The sequence below is a fragment of the Pygoscelis adeliae genome, unplaced genomic scaffold, assembly GCF_000699105.1.
Source record: "Pygoscelis adeliae isolate BGI_AS28 unplaced genomic scaffold, ASM69910v1 Scaffold10, whole genome shotgun sequence".
Classification (NCBI taxonomy): domain Eukaryota; kingdom Metazoa; phylum Chordata; class Aves; order Sphenisciformes; family Spheniscidae; genus Pygoscelis; species Pygoscelis adeliae.
This window is the reverse complement of record NW_008824053.1, coordinates 3,725,778-3,747,670: the sequence shown is the minus strand read 5'-3', so window position 1 is coordinate 3,747,670 and position 21,893 is coordinate 3,725,778. Positions and strand designations below refer to the sequence as shown.

The window sequence follows — 21,893 nt, the reverse complement described above, 5'->3', positions numbered from 1 at the left end:
CATCTTACATATTTTTTTTGCAGAGCTTTAAAGCACAAGTCTGAAATGATGCTGTTGATAAAGTTGTGGGATAACTGGTTGTGTGGCAGTCTGCAGTTTTGATGTTGTAGGCAGAAGGAGCAGTGCCTTTCATAGTTTCTGCTTCCCTGTAATTTCCTAGGTGTTGTCTTGAAAGTGTACGAATATTGTAGTTTTAAGGCAGCCTGCTCTCAATGTTTTAGTATGATGGTTGAGAAATGGTAGGTTACAATTTAATATGGTTAGCTGTCACTTTTAAACTACATAAATGCATAAGCTCTCCCAAGAGCTTCATGTGCTTCTCTGATGCTTGAATGTTCAGAAAGGAAGACAAACAAACTATAACTTTCTTATATGTCAGCTTGCCTTTCTTAAAAGGGGAGGAAGAAGAATAGGATTGTACTTTTGAATGTTTGTTTAGCACTAGTTGATAAATATTTTTCCCCTAACTGTTCTGTAAAATGCAGGGGAAGGAAAAAGGACAGAATAAAAACTAGCTCCCCTTCTAATGCACACCTTTGCAGGAACTTGGTTTCACAGGATCTGACTTTTTTTTTCCCCTGCAGTGCATGTTTATGAACAAATAATCTTTGTATATAGTAAAATGTGTTATTTGAAAGTCAAATAAAATGCAAAACAAATCTGGTTGGCTTGTGTAGATAGTGCGAAACATCAAAGTTGGGCTGCTTGGATTGCTGAATCTGCGTTCATGCAGTTTTCATTTGTGGTCAGTGGAGCGACGTAGCCATGCTTGCAAAGTGTATGTTGGAAACAAAACCACTAGGAGTTTATGGTACAGAAGCCAAGGTAAAGCAAAACTCGGAGATGAAAAAGGGAGACTTAGTTTCTCTACATGAAACTGAATGCTGGAAGGAGTAAGGTTTCATTGCAATAGTATAAAAACAACACATAAGTTTGACATAAAAGGTAGCCCTCTTGTGAAGACACTGTAGTGCTTTGAAAGAAATCGATAGGGATATAATCCCAAGCTTTCCTTGTTGTCTTTTTGTGTAGAGATCAAGACAAAGATATGTGTGTTAATAACAAGAAAAATACTTTATTTTTTCCTCTACAGGAAAAGAAGTGGAAAACAAGCGTTGCAGAACAATGAGGTAATTCTTTCTTCATGTAATATATTTTTAATAATTTGAAAAAATACTGATAGGGTTTTTCTAACTTTAAGTCCCATAATTACAGTTTTATTTTGGACAGAATGGTGGTTATGTGCACCTGGTGCACATGTGGCTTGAATGATACTTTCAGACTTGCACTGGTGAAACAAATGGAAGAATCAGGTTAATCACATATGGCTGAAGTTTGGCTGCATAATGATATGTGCTTGATGTGTACATGTGCTTTTTCATCTCTCTGTGCCTTATGAATGTTTATGGACTAGTGTTATAAGCTTGGCTGTAGGCATAGCAACAAACAGCTGCCTGTAGATTTGGTATGATGTGTATTTGCTTTTTCTTTTAAATAAAAAAGTACGGAACAAGATGTAGAGTCTGACCATTTCTAAAAGGTACTTCAAACTTCTGGTCAGAGGTTTGGCATTTCCCTGGTCTTTTGTGTGTCTGTCAATTCATTTATTTGGAAAGTATATATTATAGCCCTTTAAGTCAAGTTTTTTGTTTCATGTTCAAATAAAATATAACAGTTAGCCTAAAGGGCAGAGCCCGTGATTAGGAATATTGGGTCATATGATGGTACAAATAGATGACTATTCCACATACTTCCATCTTTGCTGAAAACTTAAGAAAAGGCTGGATAAATACAAAGGTGTATGCAAGCATCGTGTTAACTTCTAGCCAGACCTTGACTGCGCTATCTGCCATAAGCAGTTGTATTTTGCATAGCTATACGTATTTGTAAAAGTCTTAACTAGCCTTCTCTTATTCCTACCCATCTTGCATATAATTATGCTGAATGAGGAATTAACAGTCTAAGGAAAAAAAAACCTCTGGGAAAGAAGATATTGGGATTAATGTAAGTGCAACACAAAAGTAGAAATGGGGAAGAGATGAATAGAAGGGAAGAACAGGTTCAGCTCAGACATCAAATAAGTTTAGCCAGGTACTCCTAGAAATTTCGCATGTCAAACATTTCTGAAATAGAAATGACAAACACAAAGCAATAACGTGTAGGGTCATGCTTCATTAGGCCTGGACAGTAGTCTTTAGTTGTTGAGATTGCTTGAATTTTTGTGTAAATAATTTTTAATTGAAACATTTTTATCGTCTACCATATAGCATCCTATCTGGCTAGAATTTTTATCCGTAGCTTGTGTTCACATAGTTTTTTTGAAAAGGACAGGACTATGGTTGACTTCATCCCATGAAAAACAGGTGTAGGCTTATTCACAGCGCATTCAGAGTAAATTTGTGTTTGCTGGGGCTCAGAGCTTGTGCTTGTTGCCTATCATGTTGCATATGTAAACAGTAAGTGAAGAGATTAAGTCGGGCTCTTGGTGCAAGTTTGTGTGGTTTAATCGTCCTTGGAAATAAAAAAATAGTGCTTGATAGGGTTGTCTGAGTTGATTAATGGTGAATTATAGGCTGCTTTCTTTGTCTTCCCTATCCTGTCTCCCTAGTTTTTTCTTTCAGGTTTCCTGCCTGGTTATATGGAGTAAACAAATGCAACTGACCCAAATAAAAGGAGTTTGGGTATAGGAGGAGTTTTAAGTCTGGTAGATTTAGCTCACTAGGAGTGTGTTGCACTGTTTTTTAGAATTAAATGAGTAACGAATTCTGGTTTCACTTGAAGCAAGTTTGGGCTATACAGTCAAGGAGTTTAAACCTTTGATGGTCTAGACAAATGATGGAAGGCATCTTTAAAAATACTGGCTGATGGTGTCTTCTAGAGATAAGCAACGTTAAGAGATGGCAGATTGCATTATAACTTGTAATTGGATGTTTTAATGCTATGGTCTGCATTGTTTGTTTATCACTTTCAATATAGATTTGAAATAAATATTATTTTGTATCATGGCAGCTACTTCCTATTGCAATTTGTTTTGATAGCTTAGTTCTCTTACTTAGGATTTCTGTTAGCTGTAAGGGCATATGCTCCTGATTCTTACATTTCATTTAACTTGTTTGAGCAAGTCTTAAATTGGAGGGAAATACTGCAAACGCTGCAGAAGGAAGGTAGCTGTAAATAACTTGGATAGGGAAAATATCACATCAACATTTAAATAATATGTTACCAAAAAAATCTCACTTTCCTCGTTTTGCTTGTTCTATGTGAAGCAGAAAGAGGGGAAGAAGGAGCGAGCAATGGTGGACAGAGTGTTTATTGCAAGAATATGTCGAATCCTGAAAATAATGGTCCCTAGAACACTTTGTAAAGAGGTAAGCATTGCCTGCAGTAACAAATAAAAATGAGCATTTTGGAGTCAAGTTTTCTTTTGTAATTACATCGGAATTTAAACAAAAGCATACACCTTACTTGAATAGGACTGTTTTAAAATAGCAACATATTAATATAAAAATCTACATGTACGTTCAGTTGTTAGATCACTAAAAAGTTGCATTCTGGTTTCAATTACAAGATAAGCCATTTACTGTCAGGTAATAACTACTGTCTGTAGCATATCTTTTAAAAGGGCATCCAGGCTTTGTTTGATTTGATGCAAGGTAGTACACTTCTCTGTGCAGATGCTTCCTATCTTTAAATAGCATGCTGTTCATCCATAATTTTGCTTTTGTAACTTATATCTAGGCCAACCCTTATTTGACAGTGAATTTGTCAAAAAAAACTTGTTAGCATCATTTCAGGAAAGCTATGCAGCAAGATGAAATTGCCTCAGCATCTTTCTCATGCTTTCCAGAACATCTAAGGTTTTTTTTTTAAAAGAGCGTTAGTTGAGCTCAGAACTTAAGTGTTGGCCTGTAATATATTAGAACTTCAACATACATCAGGCACAAGAGCAATGAATTCCAGCGTACAGAATGTAGAGCAAGCATGGCAGCCAGCTAGCCTGGATGAACAGGGACCTTTGACAGCTCATTCACAAAAGGGAAGTACACAGAAGGTAGTATCATGGATGGGAATGCCTCTGAAAGAGCTGACAGAGCTGGCATCCATCAATTTCAAAAGGTCATGGCCATCAGAAGAGGTTACTGATGATCCCCAAAAAACCCAAGCATCACTCCCATCTTCAAAAACGAGTATACTGGAAGCTACAGGCTGGTCAGCCTCACCGTATTCCTAGTAAGGCTGTGAGCAAATCCTCTGGTAAGCTAACTCCGGCCACATGAGGGATAAAAAGGTGATTGCAAACAGCCAGCCTGGGTTTATGAATAGCAGATCATGCCTTACTAACCTGATTGCTTTCAGTGATGAGATGACTGGCTGTGTGGATAAGGGAAGAACAGAGGATGTTGAATACTTTGATTTTAGCAAGGCCTTGAGACTAAGGTCTCCCCTAGTACCCTCATAGCCAAACTGAATTGGTTGGATGACTGGACAATGAGGTGGATGGAAAACTGGCTGGTCTGTTGGGCTTAAAGTTTTTTGATCAATGGTACAAGATCTGTGTGGTGACTGGTTACTAGTGGGCCCTGTTTTGAGTGAGGAGTTGAAGTACGTGACCTTCAGAGGTCCCTTGCAACCTGTACGACCCATGCTTATGGCAGAAAAGTGTCTCAGAATAGCAGTAACTTCTTTTTCCCTGCAATACTCCATCTTATAAGATGTGTCTGGTATATGTATCAACCAAATACACCTTTTTAAAAGACAAACTTTCTTCATAAAAATGTAATCAGAATTCTATCAGAAATATGTGTTTCCTAATGTGTTTCCTGCAAAGAAAGCAAATACTGCATTAGCTGGGGGCAGCAGGGTAATACTTTTCTGCTAGATACGGTTGGACCACTTAACTAGAAAAAAGTGGTGAATTTTATCCATTGTTTAACTTTTACACTTTTATTTTTGTACTAGACAGGTTATTTGCTGCTTATTGCTGTGATGCTGGTAGTCCGCACATACTGTGATATTTGGATGATTCAAAATGGAACAGTCATTGAAAGGTAGCTATGAACTTGTTGTTTTTAAACATTCCTTCTTGTGTTTAACAGGAAAAGTAATCTGTCAGAACACGCATTCAGACACTTTATAGCTTGCTTATTTATATGAAACAGTTGGAAAACTGGTATAGTTGCAATTTTTTGGGGAGGGGGATCCCTGTATTTTTTGAAAGAAAAAAAATAATTTTTAATCAACTTTTTCTGGTGTTGGACACAATTTTATTTTTTTAACCAAAATTTACTTACTAAATGCTTTTCAGTTCTTTTGGTCACATTTTGTACACTGAAGACTCTAAATCTTATGGTGATCTGAACATCTAAGAGGGCACTTCAGAATGGTGGCATAGTGGTTCTGTGGCATAGACTCAGACATGTTGTTTGGATATTAGGACTGTTACTTCTTCCTACTGAGCTGTTTGCTCTTTAGATTGATAAACACAATGCTTTCGGTCATAAAGTTTTAGAAAGTGTTTTCTAGACCTCTGATTATTCTTGTAGCGCTTGTTGCTAATTGAAGCAAGTCAGAATTTGTCTTGAAGTGTAATTCACAATGATACTGTATTTCAGGAGAGACTTTCAGTGCTTTGTAGAATGGAAGGACTGCTTTGCTTCTCTCTTGTGAGAATCTATGAAAGCAAAGAAGGAGAGGAACTGGTATTCTGTGACCATGAATTTCTGAGCCCTTAATGCAGGCAGTTACTGCAGGAGCAGAAGGGAGATAATTACTTAGTCTGTCACTTACCACTTAACTTACAGAAGTCTGTCATACTTGATCCTACAGCTGATACTACAGGTTTCCACGATGATTTTTTTTTTCTTTGTGTGGTCCACTGAGAATTGGTCCACTTAAGACATGCTAGTTTATACTTTCTTGTTTCTCTTGTAACTAACTCTTAGCTCATGGTTGTTTACAGTGCTATCATTGGCCGCAGCAGAAAAGATTTCAAGAAATACTTGTTTAACTTCATCGCCGCAATGCCTGCTGTAAGTGCTTTTCTTGTGCCAGCCTTTTAGTAGAACATATTTTAAATGTAAATTAAGAATTTGAGGAAAAGATCTCAAATGAGTATCTTAAAACCCATGGAAATTAGTTGTTTTACATGCAGGTCTGTATTAAGACACATTTCATTTTCTGGCTCCACTGTGTGGGAGATGTTACCAGCATGTTTCCCTATTGATTGCAACCATTTTTCTGACAGATACATTTAGGCTTTCAGGTTGGTTTTGTTGATGGCAATTTTGACTGATAGCTTAACGTGCCATCTGTAGTACTGCATAGTAACATCTTATGGATTGGGTGACGTTTCAACATTATAGGTGTGGGACTCTTGACACCATTGAAGATGATTTCTTCCTAGTCTTTAATTTTTATATTTCTTACAGCTTCTTCTGAGATTTGTTACGTGTTTTTCCATCTCTGACCTGCACCAGATAGAAATAATTGTTACTACCTAATAGATAATGTACCTGGTTTACAACAGATTTAAAAGCGAATTGATCAATTTAAGGTACTGATTGTCAAATGGTGGCTCTTTTCTAGAGCTTATGAGAAGAGCTGAAGGTATGCTATATGAACATAGTTTTATATTAAATCTTTTGATGTGGTGAGATCCACTGGGAACTGGGGTTTTCAGAAGTGTAGGCAGAAACCTAATTAGCGGTCCTGCAGACGCTATATGGTTGGTCTTAGGTATGTTAATAGTATTATTGACTTCGAGGGGAGAATTCACCTGTTCTAAAGTGTTTGCATAATCTATGCTGCAAGCTGATCTAAGCATATTAAATCTTGTTAGCTAAATATTGAAATACCATCTCTTATTTTAGATCTCTTTAGTGAATAACTTCCTGAAGTATGGTCTAAATGAACTGAAACTTTGCTTCCGAGTAAGGCTTACCAGATACCTCTACGAGGAATATCTTAAGTAAGTAACACCTTGTTAATGCCTAAGGGTTTTAAAAACTGTTCTGGTTTTGTCTGGGATAGGGTTAATTTTCTTCCTAGTAGCTGGTACAGTGCTGTGTTTTGGATTTAGTGTGAGAATAATGTTGATAACACACCGATGTTTTAGTTGTTGCTGAGCAGTGCTGACACTAGTCAAGGACTTTTCAGCTTCCCGTGCTCTACGGTCTGAGAAGGCTGGAGGTGCACAAGAAGCTGGGAGGGGGCACAGCCAGGACAGTTGACCCCAACTGGCCAAAGGGACATTCCATACCGTGTGGCGAGATGCTCAGTACATAAACTGGGGGAAAGCTGGCTGGGGGGGCTGCTGCTCGGGGACTGGCTGGGCATCGGTCGGCGGGTGGTAAGCAATTGCACTGTGCATCACTTGCTTTGTATATTCTATTTTTTTTTTTTCTTTTCAATTATTAAACTGTTCTCATCTCAACCCATGAGTTTTCTCACTTTTACTCTTCCAATTCTCTCCCCCATCCCACCGGGGCAGGAGGAGAGTGAGCGAGCGGCTGGGTGGTGCTCAGTTGCTGGCTGAGGTTAAACTACAACAAAAGCTAAATTGATTAAAATCAAACCAAATCATTTTAAGTACATAGTAAGAAGGTAGCAAGGTGCTTAATAGGTTAGGTGTACTGTTTAGAAAAGGCTTTTGGTTGCAATTAATTTGCAGTTAAGGATAAGCTGCACAGATACAAAGACAGCAAAGTTGGCTCAATTAGGAAAAACAATAACGCACTGTACTGCTTCCGTTACTGGGTCAGCTCCCAAAGTACTTCAGTTGCTTTCATATAGGACTAGTCATGCATCCAATTCAGTCTGCAGGATTAACTTGAGTAACTGCTTATGTCCTTCTGCACTGGATTTTGGTTGTCAGGTGTGCTGATGCAGAGTTTGTGAGGGTTTTCTAACTCTAAGTGCAGCAGTAGTGCATAGAGCAGCGTGGGCCTGAGCTTCAACTAAGACATCCTGGAGCCTAAACAGTTTTGCAGGATTTAATGTGGATCTGATCAGGCAGAAGCACAAGCTATGTTGACTTCATACAGTCATTTAATGTTTGCACTGCTTTCCATCTCAGTTGTATGAAGCAGGGGGGTTCCAGTTATTTGAGATCCCGGGTAATTAATTTTTTTCTGCCACTTAGCTATTGTTTTGTTTCAGAGCTTACACGTACTACAAAATGGGAAATCTGGACAACAGAATAGCTAATCCAGATCAACTCCTTACACAGGATGTGGAAAAATTCTGTAACAGTGTAGTGGACCTGTACTCGAACCTTAGCAAGGTAAGTCTTTTCAGAGAGAACTTTGAGTAATAGGTGTGGACGTTTAGGATATGATATCAGAGCTCAAAACAATTGCTTGCATTTCTATGTGTATTGCTTGGAGTACGGTGCTAAAAAAATTGTTTATGATATTGTTTCACACTATCTGTGGTTTCCGTGACCTCTGCTAAAGCACTGTTGTGGATTGTTACAATTTGTATTAAATTTTCTTTTAAAGAACTTACCGCATTCTTTTGCAGATGAGCAGTGATGAGTACGCTTTCTCAGCTAGTTAGGTTTCAGAAGAAAACCAATGACTAGCTTTTAGTTACATACGAATATTATTTTGGGTAGGGAGGTGTGGTTGAATGAGCATTTCCCTCTGTTTTTGGTGTAAATTTTAGGGGAGTTAGGTAATGAAGTAGAATGCTGTTGAAATTTTTAGACTAATTTTTTTTTTATGCTATGTTGTTCATACAAGCAGAAGTATAAAGCAGAATACAAGTTGATTTGTTCAAAACCTTCTAGCTACAAAACCTGTAGTTCAGCTGCTCTAGCTTTGAGAGTGTGTACGGAACAGAATGCTTGCAAATTGGAATATTGCTTCTATCAGGTACATAGCCAACTATATGGCATTATTCTGCTCAGTATTTCTCATGATTACTTCAGTTAAGAAGTAATCACAGGGTCTAGTCCAACTTTGCTTAGTGAGCAGAGTGTTATCACAGACCTAAAATAGTGAAGTACCTTTTTATACGGTATGTACTTTATCTGAAGGTCATGATGCTTTTATGTTCAGTTCTTGAGTGAATGCTTTCAGAAAAATGTCATGTGGCTGAGATTCCTTTTATTTTAGCATTTAGCTTGTATAATAGGTTAACTAGTGTTGTGCTTTTAATGCAGAGCTATAACTGTTCTTGGGGTGGTTGGTGGTTTCTGGACCATTTTATATTCATGTTACGTTGGTGTTCTAATGCTTTTTTCTATGCTTCTCTTGCAGCCCTTCTTGGATATAGTTTTGTATATCTTCAAGCTAACAAGTGCAATAGGAGCTCAGGTAAATTGAGTGGTGTTTTTAGCATTATAAGCAAACTTTCCCTCCTTTGGTTATAGCCTTGTATCTGTTTGGAGTCTGAGGAAAACTAGATGTTAATTATAGATTCACATGTTATTTGAAAGGATATACTGAAAATATGCTTTTATACTTAATGTTTTGTATGCTTTAACGTTCCCTATCTTGGCAAGCAAAATAAAACGCAGAATTTGCAGGCATTCAATCAACTATTTTAAGAAACAAGAGTTCTTTATTTTCTTCTAGCAGTTACTTGGGAATTCCATTTAGTGCAGTACCCTTCTGGCTGCTTTTATCTTGTGTGACTTCCATTTAAGGGAGAAAATAAGTTTTCTGTTTCTTTGCAGCCTCTATAAAGGGGACCCATTCCTTGCATTGAGCTGTATGACCATTATATTCTTCTCTCCGCCCTCCCCTCCCCCCTCAAGGTGAATCATTACAGAAAGAATTCTTCAGCTTAGTAAAACGATACGTTAATGAAAATGTTCAGGGTTTGACAAGAAGTAGCTCTGGGACACGTGACGTAGATTTTGTAGAAACAGACTGCAGCAAGGCTTAGGTGAACTTAGGTATTTTTCCAGTCTCGGATGTCTTTGCATTGCTCTCTGTAATACTTAGTTATTACAGGCAGCTTGTGCCAAATTCAGTTTATGCCTTGGTTTTATGCCATGCCACACTTCAGTAATACTGAAGCATGCTGTTTGGGATCCCTGGTCTATTGCAGCTTAGGATCCAGAAGAATAAGAGGTCCCCGCCAGGACTGCTTGAGAGAAGCAGGAAATGTGTTGGAGATGTATAGATCAAAGGAGGGAATGGGATTGAAATATTGACTGCTATGACAATTGTAGCAAATACAGAGAAAAAGAAGTAGGTAGAAATGCAGGAGAGGAAATGAGAAAGGACCAGGCAATTATTAATGAAATAAGCTAAGACAGTGGAACACGGAGATTGCAATGGGTGATGATAAAAGCGTGAGTAGAAGGCTGGGATGGGAAGGGCATCTGGGGACAGAGAATTAGTAAAATTAGTAAAACGGTATCTACGGCACAAAAGAAAGGAACATGATGGGAATTGCAAGAGTAATTGAATTGGTAACGTAGACACATGGGAGGTGAGAATCAAGGGATTCATGCTTTCTGGGCATTTTGGATACAGGTGTTGCAATCTGAGACCATCAGGATGGTAAGCTTTTATTCTTTTTTGATATTCACAGGGTCCAGCTAGCATGATGGCGTACTTGATTATTTCGGGGTTTTTCCTTACACGTTTAAGGAGACCAATTGGCAAGATGACTATTATAGAACAAAAATATGAAGGGGAGTATAGATACGTCAACTCACGGCTTATTACAAACAGGTACAGATTTACTTGGATGGCAAGGTATAAGTGACAAAGTAATACTGTAGTGTAAATGGAACCTGTATGTTAAAATATAAGAGGAAAGTCTGATGCTATCAGTTCTGAGCAAGGTGTTTGCATCTTTATGCAGATTATTATTAAATAATTCATATGTGCATTATATTCCTAATTCAAAAGACAAACTGTAGCTGGGGTATAATAAGCTTATGTTCTACTGTTGTGAAAAAGTACAAACTCTTTATTTCATAAGGTAACTGAAAGAACTATATTCCTGTGTTTTATGGCTGACTCAAAGACTGTCTTTAACAAAATGAAGTTGCATTCTTTGTGGGTTGTTTGTTGGTTTTTTTTAGTGAAGAAATTGCTTTTTATAATGGAAACTTGAGAGAAAAACAGACTATTCACAAAACCTTCCGTAAACTGGTAAGACTTCTTTTATCTTTTAAAACATTTAAAGCAAAACTTCAGTTAACTTTATCATGGTGATTCTTGACATATATTAATGTAAACTAAATTATAGTGGCTTGGTGTTTATGCTGCTACAGTTACGAGACTTAAAAATGAATTAGTAGGCTATAAGCAGAACACAAGTTCCTGATAGAATGGTCTTCCTCTTGCCACTTCCCTCCTTTTCACCCACCACAGTTACTGTTCTCTCACTGCTTAGTTTCACGTGTAGGTTGTTTTGATCTAGAGTGCAAGTCTTTGCCAGCAGGGACAGTTGTGGAGTGCTTCTCACAGTTAGGTGACAGATGTTGTTGAGGTATTTGTGACTTACTGAAAAATAACTAAATTTGGAATCAAATTCTGTAAAATAATAGAAGATAGTAAAACAGGTATTGATATAATTTGACCTTTTTTCTTCTGTAATGTACCAGGTGGAACACTTGCATAATTTCATCCTGTTCCGGTTCTCGATGGGTTTCATTGATACTATCATTGCCAAATGTAAGTGTTTGTCCAGTGCTAATGGACTGCTATAAATAAAAAAGTGTTAAACTTTTTACATGAGAAGTCTCTTTTTTCTTGTTGCTTCAATTAATGTTTAGCTTAATATTTACTCTTAAACTGCAGACCTTGCCACTGTGGTTGGTTACCTGGTTGTTAGTCGTCCATTTTTGAACCTGGCTGATCCTCGTCATCAGAATAGTACTCATGCAGAACTTTTGGAGGTAAATAGAACAGAACTAAAACAACTTCCTGAATTTAAGTTTTATTAGTCTACACAAAGAAACTTTCTTCTGCTCTAGGATTACTACCAAAGTGGAAGAATGTTACTGAGAATGTCTCAAGCTTTGGGCAGAATAGTCCTAGCAGGCCGTGAAATGACAAGATTGGCTGGGTAAGCTTAATAGTGGTGGTGTAAAATAGTCTTTCTTAAAGTTATGTTGTTGCTGTTACTCATCTCATTTTAAGAAAGTGACTGTAGAATTAAAACAAAATGAGCTTATGTGCTTTGCTCATTGCAGCACCCTAAAAATCTAGAAATTATAAACATTTTATGCTGAAAACGTATTTGAAGACGTGCTGATTACGTCCACTAGTAATTTCATATCTGAATAGTAGCAGCATACAGTTTGAATATTTAATTGAAAAGACATTGTCAAATGCCTGTAAATCAACTACGTATTGATTATTTACCAAACTTTTTTTTTTTACATCTTAAGAAGAAAAGTTACCACATATTTGGCTATTACAGGAAAAGGTTCTTGTAAATATTGTGAATATTGGACAACCTCAGTGCAACTCTAAAATGTAAACATTCTGTTTCTATGCTGGGTTGAATAACTTTGTCATTTTGACAGTTTAATAGAGTACTCATTAGAGCTTCTATGGATTTCTAAAAATTCTGGAGATTAATTACTTATAGTTCATTTATTTTTTTAGCTTCACAGCTCGAATTACAGAATTAATGCAGGTTCTGAAGGACTTGAATAGTGGCAAATATCAGCGTACTATGGTGTCGCAAGAAAAAGGTAGATGTGACATAATATGAAATATGTGCATCTCTGTGTAGTGCTCCAGTTCCTAATACTTCTTTCTTAATTTAAGATGCAGATAAAAAGCAAGTTTTGCCTTTGATACCTGGATCTGGAGAAATTATCAACACTGATAACCTTATCAAGTATGTTTACAAAATTTCCATAACTTCAATATTTTTAACGTAGTCTGGCTTTAAGTCTTTCCCTCTACCACTATTAATAGCGGTTTTAATACATATTATTACAATATGCAATTCCTGTTGTACTATAGTTTCTGTACAAATAGTTCTACCTCACTCCCACTCAGCATTTCTATTCCGTAAGTCAATCCTTGTCCTCCCATGTTATCAGAAGACATAATATGCTGTCTGGACTTAGGCTTTTTGGTAACATTTCCTGCTGTCCTTTGGAATATGACTTCCCAGACCATTTTGTTAACACTTTATCAAATTTCCTCTCAGAAATATGTTGGTTACAGATTTCATTCCATGATATAATTCAGCTGTAAAAATCAGGGGCAAGTCTGTATTCAGTTTAAAAATATTTGCTTGTATTTCTGTATGCTTGGACAGTTCATTGATGTACTGAAGTAGCAGTCAATTCCTCAATTCTTTGCAGCCTGAGGAACATAGCATTGACATAGTAGTACTACTTAAAGGCATAAAGTGAAGCCAGTTAAGAGATTAAATAGCCTCAAGCTGGTCAATGTGGGAAGCACATAGTGGAGCAGAGGGGAGGGAAGAGGGAAAGGAGAAGGGAGATGATAAAGCATTTTTATTATGGAAAAAAAAAAGCAAGGGGGAGGTGAGCAGAGACGTCATTCATTGTGTATCCTAGAACTAATGGGATACACTTCTGCCAGCAGGTTTAAAATGAAGTGCATCCTTAAATATAGGTTTATATGCACAAGATGTTTTGGAGACCAAAGGCTTAGAAGGATTCAGAAAACAAATATATGAAGGAAGAAAAAAAATCTATAGATGTTTGTTTAACATTAAGGTATCACTTTTGGTTGAAGAATTTCCTTAACTGTTAATAGTTGGAAACTGGGACAGTGTACTGAATGATGTACTGCTGAAGTCTTGCCCCATTCCTTAAATCTCTTGAGTAAGCATGCAGTATTAGCTGCTTTTAGGCAACTGGTTTTGGGGTTTTGTTTGTTTTGTTTTTTAATATTGCGATACAAATAGGTTTGATCATGTTCCGTTGGTGACACCTAATGGAGATGTTTTGATTGAAGATCTTAACTTTGAGGTAAGTTTTTTAATACCATAGAAAACTATATTAATATAAAATTTTTAAAGTGAAGATTATAATTCCAGAGGTAATCTGATTTATAAAAAAATGTGCAAACAAAAATGGAGAGGTGCTTATATGGTATGCTTAAATTTGAACAAAATTAATCATCACGTTAGTTTAAAAAAAAAAAAGGAGGAAATTAAAAAAAAATGTTTTTATTGTTACAAGTGTGTTTTCTTCCACTTGCAGTTGGTGCTAAACTACTTGGGGGGGGGAAAAAGTACTTATTGGTGGAAATTACCCATTGTAATGTCAGAAAGTACTGTCTACGAGCCTATGAGGATACCACCTTGTCTCATTGTTTGTAGAAGCTTTCAACAGTATTTTCTCACTACCCTTTTTAAGGTGTTGGCTTTGCACTTTTAGGTTCGATCTGGTGCAAATGTTCTGATTTGTGGGCCAAATGGGTGTGGGAAGAGCTCACTTTTTCGTGTTCTTGGTGAGGTAAGGGAACTCTTCTAAATAAACAGGGGAGAACCCAAACCACTGTTGTAATTGGACTTTTTTGGTCAAGTTTAAACCTTTTTCTTGTTGCAGTTGTGGCCTTTGTTTGGTGGGCGTTTAACAAAACCTGTAAGAGGAAAGTTGTTCTATGTTCCCCAGGTGAGGCCAAGTACTTTAATTTACAATAGTGTTCTCTTTCTTCCTACTTTGACTATGTTTAGAAATATTTGGCATACCTTTTTGTTTCTAACTGTATCTCAGAGACCGTATATGACTCTTGGAACGCTCAGAGATCAAGTTATATATCCAGATACTTTGGAAGATCAGAGAAAGAAAGGGATTTCTGACCAGGTAACGATAATTAGTTTATTAACCCTTTGTCTTGCTTAAGATGAGTAATGCTTCAGATTTAAAAATACTGAAATCACTATTAAAACCACTGGATTTAGTTTGTTTTTAATATTTATCAGGGTTGATAGTCCACCAGTATAATAGTATAACCCTTTATAACCTTTTTGAATCATTTCTTTATTAAGTTCACTTAAGCTCTTTTTGTCATTCCTGTTTCAATAAAAGGTGCTGAAGGAGTACTTGGATAATGTCCAGCTGGGTCAAATCTTGGAACGTGAAGGAGGCTGGGATAGTGTTCAGGATTGGATGGATGTACTCAGCGGGGGAGAAAAACAGAGAATGGCAGTATGTCTCAAAAGCATAAATGCTTAACGAATAGTGGACATAGGTTGAAAATGTAATCTGAATTATAAGTGATTTTTTTTTACTAAATATTAATATTTTACTTAAAGAAGAAACCCCCAAAATGTGTAATACCTGAATACTGAGAAAACAACCTAAAATAGTGCCTATTGTACTCAAAACTTAATAGTAAATATTGACCTTTTACCATACCTTACGTTTTGATTTTATAAACAGAAGTTCTAAAAGAACTGTTTTATTAAAAAAAAAAAAGGAAAGATAATACACAGCTCTCGGATTTTCAGGCTTCAGTGGGTGCCAACTTAAAAGAAATTCCCTTGCCACAGTAAATTTTTGGACACTAATTCTTAGTTTAACTTCTAACACTGAACTATTGGTTGCGGTTCTGTATCCACAGTAGCTTTTTGGTTTGCATTCCAGATGGCAAGGTTATTTTATCATAAGCCTCAGTTTGCAATTCTGGATGAATGCACCAGTGCTGTTAGCGTTGATGTAGAAGGCTACATTTACAGCCACTGCCGAAAGGTGAGATCTTTGTTTCGAGAATTATACCTCTGTATGTTAACAGGAAGCTTAAAATGATACAAGGTCCACTCTTCCTTATGTCTAGTGCAGATTAGCAACAAAAAAAAAATCTTAGAAGGGCATGCAAGGACCCTTTATGCACACTAGAATTCAATAATTGTTTTGTAGTCTTAAGACAATTTAGATGTACATGCGCCCTCTGTATATCAGAGAACTCTTAATAACTGGTAAGTAACCTTACTTTTCCAGCTAAACTCTTAGAATGTCAAGTGAAGATCAAATAATCTAAAATTTTATACTTTTTTGTTGTTCGAGAGGTTTCTTTTGGCCTGGGCAACAGAAGTGAAAGGCTGGAAATTAACATTTCCATCTATTTTGAGATATGAAAAGCCAAGAGCTCTAGGAAAACAGGATGATACTAAATACAGTTTTCTTTTTCCTTTCCCTCTTATACTCACTTTTTCAGATCCTATGTAGTGCCATGTAAAATACCAATAAGATTCAATTTCATATCCCTAGCCTGGGAAAGAATGGGCTTGAAATAACATTAATTATTGAGTAACAATATTCTCAGAATGGTAATGGAGCAAAGCTGTGCATCCACTGAAATATGTGCTTGAAACTTGAAATGGGAACTTAAGGAGCCTTCTATGGTAGTAAATTGATGCTAGATGAGGACTCTGCTGAAGAATGGACTTGATTTCTTGAACTTATTTTCATAGAATCATAGAATCATAGAATGTTGGAAGGTACCTCCAAGATCATCGAGTCCAACCATCAACCCAACAACACCATGCCCACTAAACCATGTCCCTAAGCGCCTCATCTACCCGTCTTTTAAATACTTCCAGGGATGGTGACTCAACCCCTTCCCTGGGCAGCCTGTTCCAATGTTTAACCACTCTTTCAGAAAAGAAATTTTTCCTTACATCCAATCTAAACCTCCCCTGGCGCAACTTGAGGCCATTTCCTCTCGTCCTTTCGCCAGTTACTTGGGAGAAGAGACTGACACCCACCTCGCTACAGCCTCCTGTCAGGTAGTTGTAGAGAGCAATGAGGTCTCCCCTCAGCCTCCTTTTCTCCAGGCTAAACAACCCCAGCTCCCTCAGCCGCTCCTCATCAGGCTTGTTCTCCAGACCCCTCACCAGCCTCGTTGCCCTTCTCTGGACACGTTCCAACATCTCAAAGTCCTTCTTGTAGTGAGGGGCCCAAAACTGAACACAGTATTCGAGGTGCGGCCGCACCAGTGCTGAGTACAGGGGCACGATCACTTCCCTGCTCCTGCTGGCCACACTATTTCTGATACAGGCCAGGATGCCGTTGGCCGCCTTAGCTGCCTGGGCACACATTTTACCACATTAATATCAATACCCTGACATTTTTCTAAGTCTGTGTTGCATATACTTACTCTATTATTCTGTTAACTTGAATGTTCATTTGCACTTTTGTTTGAGAGTTACTGTTGCCAAGTGGCTATTGCATGTTACTGACAAATAGAATTCCTGGTTAAGCTGTCCTTGCAGAAAGAAAAAAAAACCGTTACCCCGTTTTATCATCAGAGCCATTTTGTCCTTTAATTGGTGCTACCGTGAGGGATGCTTAATTAACTGAGTTGCAAGGAAACAGAGGAAGATTATTCACCTTTAAATTGTCACTTTAAGTTTATAATTCATTAATAGCTTCTGTTGTTTTGGCTTTTTTTGCTGTTAAAGTAGACTTCCTTTAATCACGAGGTTTGTTGTTTTACCTGCCTCCTACCTTACTGCCTTTGCCCAGTTCATTCTACGTTTTGCCAAATCATTAGGAGCAAAAGAATGGTGAAATCAATTAAAAAAGATAAATCCCTCCTACTTTTTTTTTTACTGCAAAATCTTGTATTAGGGCTACATAGGTATACTGTTAATAATAGAGTCTGGAAGTTTATGTTTATGAATTTAAGCTCTTCAGCTGATGTCATGCTGAAAAATAAGTAACACCTAATCCGTGAGAAAAAATTAACTGCTTTATTGTGTGTATTTTCTTCATGTAGGTTGGCATCACTCTCTTCACTGTCTCCCACAGAAAGTCACTCTGGAAACATCATGATGTATGTAGTCTTTGCTTTTGCTAAGGATACCTGTAGGTGGTAGGGGTTTTGTCAATTTAATAGAAAATCAAACAACTTTACAATTCAAGGTGTTCTCATTTTACATACTAATAGGTCATGTTCTGTTTTTTTAAAAAGGTTTTACTTTCATAATCCGGTTGCACTATTTGAAATATTCTTACGCTTTTAGTTATGAAAAGTAACCAAAAATCCTTAAATGTGTCTGTAAAAGTAGCCTCAAAAATACGAAAGGCTCACTAGATACTTAAGCCTTCTTTCTTAGCCTCAACGCCCCCCCTTGAACAAGAATCCAGTAAACAGCGTGGAGTTTTTGCTTTCAAGATGCCTAATATATCTACGCATAAAAAAAGTTCATCTCTAATACATGGAGTTCTTTTCTTCCAAACTAAGATTTTACTGTTGTTATTACTTTTTATGCAGACAGACTGTATGTGTGGGGAAAATACTGAATTAATACACAGGGATGAATGTGTACCTTCAGTATATTGTCACAAAACCCAAGATAGCAGTGTTAAGTCTAGGTATGACCACTAGCAGACTGATGGATGATATGAACAAAAGCAGTTTAACTCTTTTTCCAGAGGCAATTGAATTTAATGAAACGTGAGGTGGGAGAAGCTTACCCTCTGGCTAGCTGAGTTTAAGATTTTGTATTAGGACTACTTCAAAATATGATTTATTTAGGCATTTCTAGATCTGGTAATTTTTAGGTGGTTGATAACGTATCTTCTTTTATTTCAGTTTTACCTGCATATGGATGGCAGAGGAAACTACGAATTCAAGAAAATAACTGAAGACACAGTTGAATTTGGATCTTAAAGTCATGAACTGAACTGCTACAGAGACTGATGCTTACAGGAAGTGTGTAGACTGGCAGACATTGTACCATAAAACTACTCAGCTTGTTTTTTAAACAAATTAACTAGGATAACCCAAAACAAGCTGTTAAGCGTTTATATTATGTAGGATATTGCTAATTGTGTATATGTTGGTTTAATTATTGATATGTACTAAGAATGTCCTTATTCTTGTGGTTTAAAAACCTGCCTAAATTAAATTGGGCTTAAATCAGTGTAACCTGATTCATCCTGGGATGCAAACCATTTGAAATCAGCTGATTTGACTTTTGTAGACCTTCTTTCCCTTCGGTGAAAAGCCCTGTTAAAATTAGGGTTGCTACCTCTCTCGTTCCTGCAAAGCAGTCTTGGATTTTTGCTCTGTTCTATGCATATTTCTGAGTTATCTCACACGGTGCAGGACATTCTCCCATCTTCAGATCTGTGCCCCGTTAAATGAAAGAGCCTTTTCCTTGACCAAGCCTTGTGATGTAGCCAATATGCCCTTGCTGATAAAGGATGGACTGAACCTAAAAGACAAAACTAATTCCTTCTGCTACAAAAATTAAGCTTGTTCTTTGCTGGGTTTTGGATTCTCTTTAACATCTGTCTGTCCATGCAATTCTCTCTGCTGCTCCGCAGTCCCATTCTTTCCCAGTGTAGCAAGAGCTTCATCTATCCCTCACCCCAGCTGCCCTTTTTCTGTCGGAGAAATACTATGGTAATGAAGAGTTGAGAGGAGGCTGAAGGAGGAAAGGACTGACCAAAAAAAAAGAAAAAGGGAAAAGAAAAGTGATGTTCCTTGTATCAAACAATCTTGTGCATGTTTTCAGCTCTGAAGAAATGAATGGCTCCCACAAGTAGAAACAGAGACAAGAATGTGGGTCCAGTCATTCTTCTCTTGAATTAGTAGGGGTTAGAATGGACTCAAAAATGTTAATCTGTGAAATAGCAGACTGTTGTCTGTCCTGTGTGTGTTCAGTCCTGCAATACAGCAGTTGCTTTTCCAAGTTCCTCTTTTTCTCCCCCTTCAAAAAATCAGATCTGATGGTTTTAGCCACCCTTCAGATCTGAGTTTGAAAGTAAGTGATAATGGTACTTCCTGTTTGGTCTTCTGGGCTGTGAAGCCTAAAATGATGCTTTCATCCTTCACATTTATTCTCTTATTTGTCTTGATTTCTGATACAAATTATTCACCCGTGATTCTCGCTATTGTCTAAGAATCTCTAGTCCCTGTTGGTTTTCTTGTTCCAGCTGCCAAATCCCCTTGAAGAAACCAAACTCTTTAAATAGTTTACTGTAATGGTGTTTTCCATACGAATAATTACTGTGGTTGCCATATGACTTTGACAAACATAAATGCAGCAAGGTGATTTTTGTGATTGGGGAGTAGGAAGGTATAACTCAAACTGAATTCCTGTTTAGGCTTTAAAACAAAAATTTACAATGCCTGTTGTACAGAGAAGGTCTAGTAGTTCTTTAGTGTTCCATATAAGGTAGAATATAGGAATGCACTACATGAAGGCATGCATAAAATATGCAATAAACCTGTTCTCTGTGCATCTTTTATCAAGGGTTTAGACTAAAAACACAAACAGCTTTTTATAAAATGGATATGTACTTGGATGTTAATTTTTACCCCATTTGATTAGTCATCATCTTTCACATTGAAGTTGCTACCTGTTAATATTTTTCCTTTTATCATAGTTCTTGCCCATACCTGTCAGTACGACTGTTCTTTCGTAGTACTCAAACGCAAACAGCTATCCTGGTATAAGAATCTGGTGACTACTGTAGATTCATAGTATAATGCATCGATGAAAATCAAAACAGCCTCTCTGAAGTGTAGCATATTCAAGAGAATAAGGTACCAGAATACATTTTTGTGCTTGGTCCACAAGAAGGCGAATAGATGTTTCACTTTACTAATTTTTTTCTGTTCATTCAGATTCTCACATCAGCCATAACTAACAGGTAGCAGCATGCTGTGGGTGAGGTGGTAGTCTTTTTTTTTAATCGTAACCGTGAAAATAGGGATGCCAGATGGTTCTTTTTTTGTGAAAGTTCTCAGCACAAATGCAACTTCTTCTCTTGGAAGGGATGTTTTAGTAGCCTTTCAGAGAGACAAAGGAAAAAAAAAACCAACTCTAAAATGAGAAAGTTGCTATTATCCTTGTGACTAGGGCAGACTTTGCAGTGGAGTAGTGAACTTGGAATACTTTAGTGTATTTTTAACACTGACAAGCAAAACCACACACAGCACGCTTATATAGCACCCCAGCAGCCAATCCCAAGGTACTTTACAATTCAATTGGTTAATAACAGGTTTTTGTGTAATCTCAGATTTACTTTAAAAACTAAAACCAAAAAAATTAAAAATCCAACTCCATAAGCAAGGAGGAATAGGTTTGCCTTTAGATGCCATGAAGTCCATTGAAACTGAGGATGCTAGTATCTCCTTAGGGCCAGGACTTAGCGTTTCTAAATATACTGGAAGGAAAGAAAAATATTCTTCTGCGCTTGATTGTAAGAGAGGCTTATAAAGAAAGTATAAAAAAGAACGATGTTTTAGAATTATATTCTTAAAAGGCCTTACATTAAAGTATTTTGAGGTAGACTTGGTCTAATGAAAGATTGTAAAAAATCTAATGAAAACGATCCAAGTCTCAGTTCTGTTGCAGAATTGCACTGTGATACTGTATTTTAGCTGTTAGGTCTTTTTAATAGCACAAGTTGGAAGTTTGTAAATTGGAATTCTGAACTATCTTAGTAAGACAAAGTACTGATGAATGTTTTCAGTCTCAAACTGTTGGTGCTTTGAAGATGGTACTGGTGATAGTCAGGTGGCTGCATTTCAACAGTGGTGGGAAACATTCCTGTATGTAAATACTGTAAAGTGCTTTGGAGGGGGAAACGGCGCTATATAAATGTAAGACATTAAGTGCCTCTGAAATAATAATAAATCTAAAGATAAAATATATCTAGGCTTTTTATGTTTCTTGATGATGTGATTAGGAATTTTGTAACAATACAGTGAATGCATACTCAACAAATCTCAAGTTACTTCATGAGCCAGTTGACTTGCGTTCGGCTTAAAGTCCGTAGTACTGTCCGAAATTCACCCTGGCATCGGCCAGATGATGCCATCCAGTTGTAGGCTTAACAAAAAACATGAGCTCAGTACTTGAAGATACGTACTTGGAGCAATTGGATTATAGGTGCACTAATCTGTTTTAAGTCTGCACTGATTCTGACCTCTCCTCTCTCTCCTTTGTCCACTGGCCACTTCTTTTCC

General features: G+C 37.2%; 1 protein-coding gene across 3 annotated transcripts; it reads left to right on the top strand.

Annotated features, from left to right (window-relative positions):
• The first annotated feature begins 1,091 nt into the window (after positions 1-1,091).
• On the top strand, positions 1,092-21,576 carry ABCD3 (ATP-binding cassette, sub-family D (ALD), member 3). Of its 3 annotated transcripts, none has more exons than XM_009333769.1 (22): positions 1,092-1,130; positions 3,270-3,368; positions 4,960-5,048; positions 5,960-6,029; positions 6,870-6,967; positions 8,158-8,281; positions 9,261-9,317; positions 10,546-10,688; positions 11,045-11,114; positions 11,570-11,639; positions 11,766-11,863; positions 11,942-12,033; positions 12,579-12,667; positions 12,744-12,816; positions 13,864-13,927; positions 14,339-14,416; positions 14,510-14,575; positions 14,678-14,767; positions 14,993-15,112; positions 15,551-15,655; positions 17,685-17,741; positions 18,504-21,576. In XM_009333769.1, exons 2-22 carry the CDS (start codon positions 3,294-3,296, stop codon positions 18,579-18,581), a joined length of 1,806 nt encoding a protein of 601 aa, XP_009332044.1. In that variant the 5' UTR covers positions 1,092-1,130; positions 3,270-3,293; the 3' UTR covers positions 18,582-21,576. The 3 variants fall into 3 exon arrangements, with proteins under 3 accessions (XP_009332044.1, XP_009332042.1, XP_009332043.1); XM_009333767.1 differs by having other exon boundaries at positions 1,096-1,130; positions 3,267-3,368; XM_009333768.1 differs by lacking the exon at positions 1,092-1,130 and having other exon boundaries at positions 3,295-3,368; positions 4,964-5,048.
• Positions 21,577-21,893: the final 317 nt, after the last annotated feature.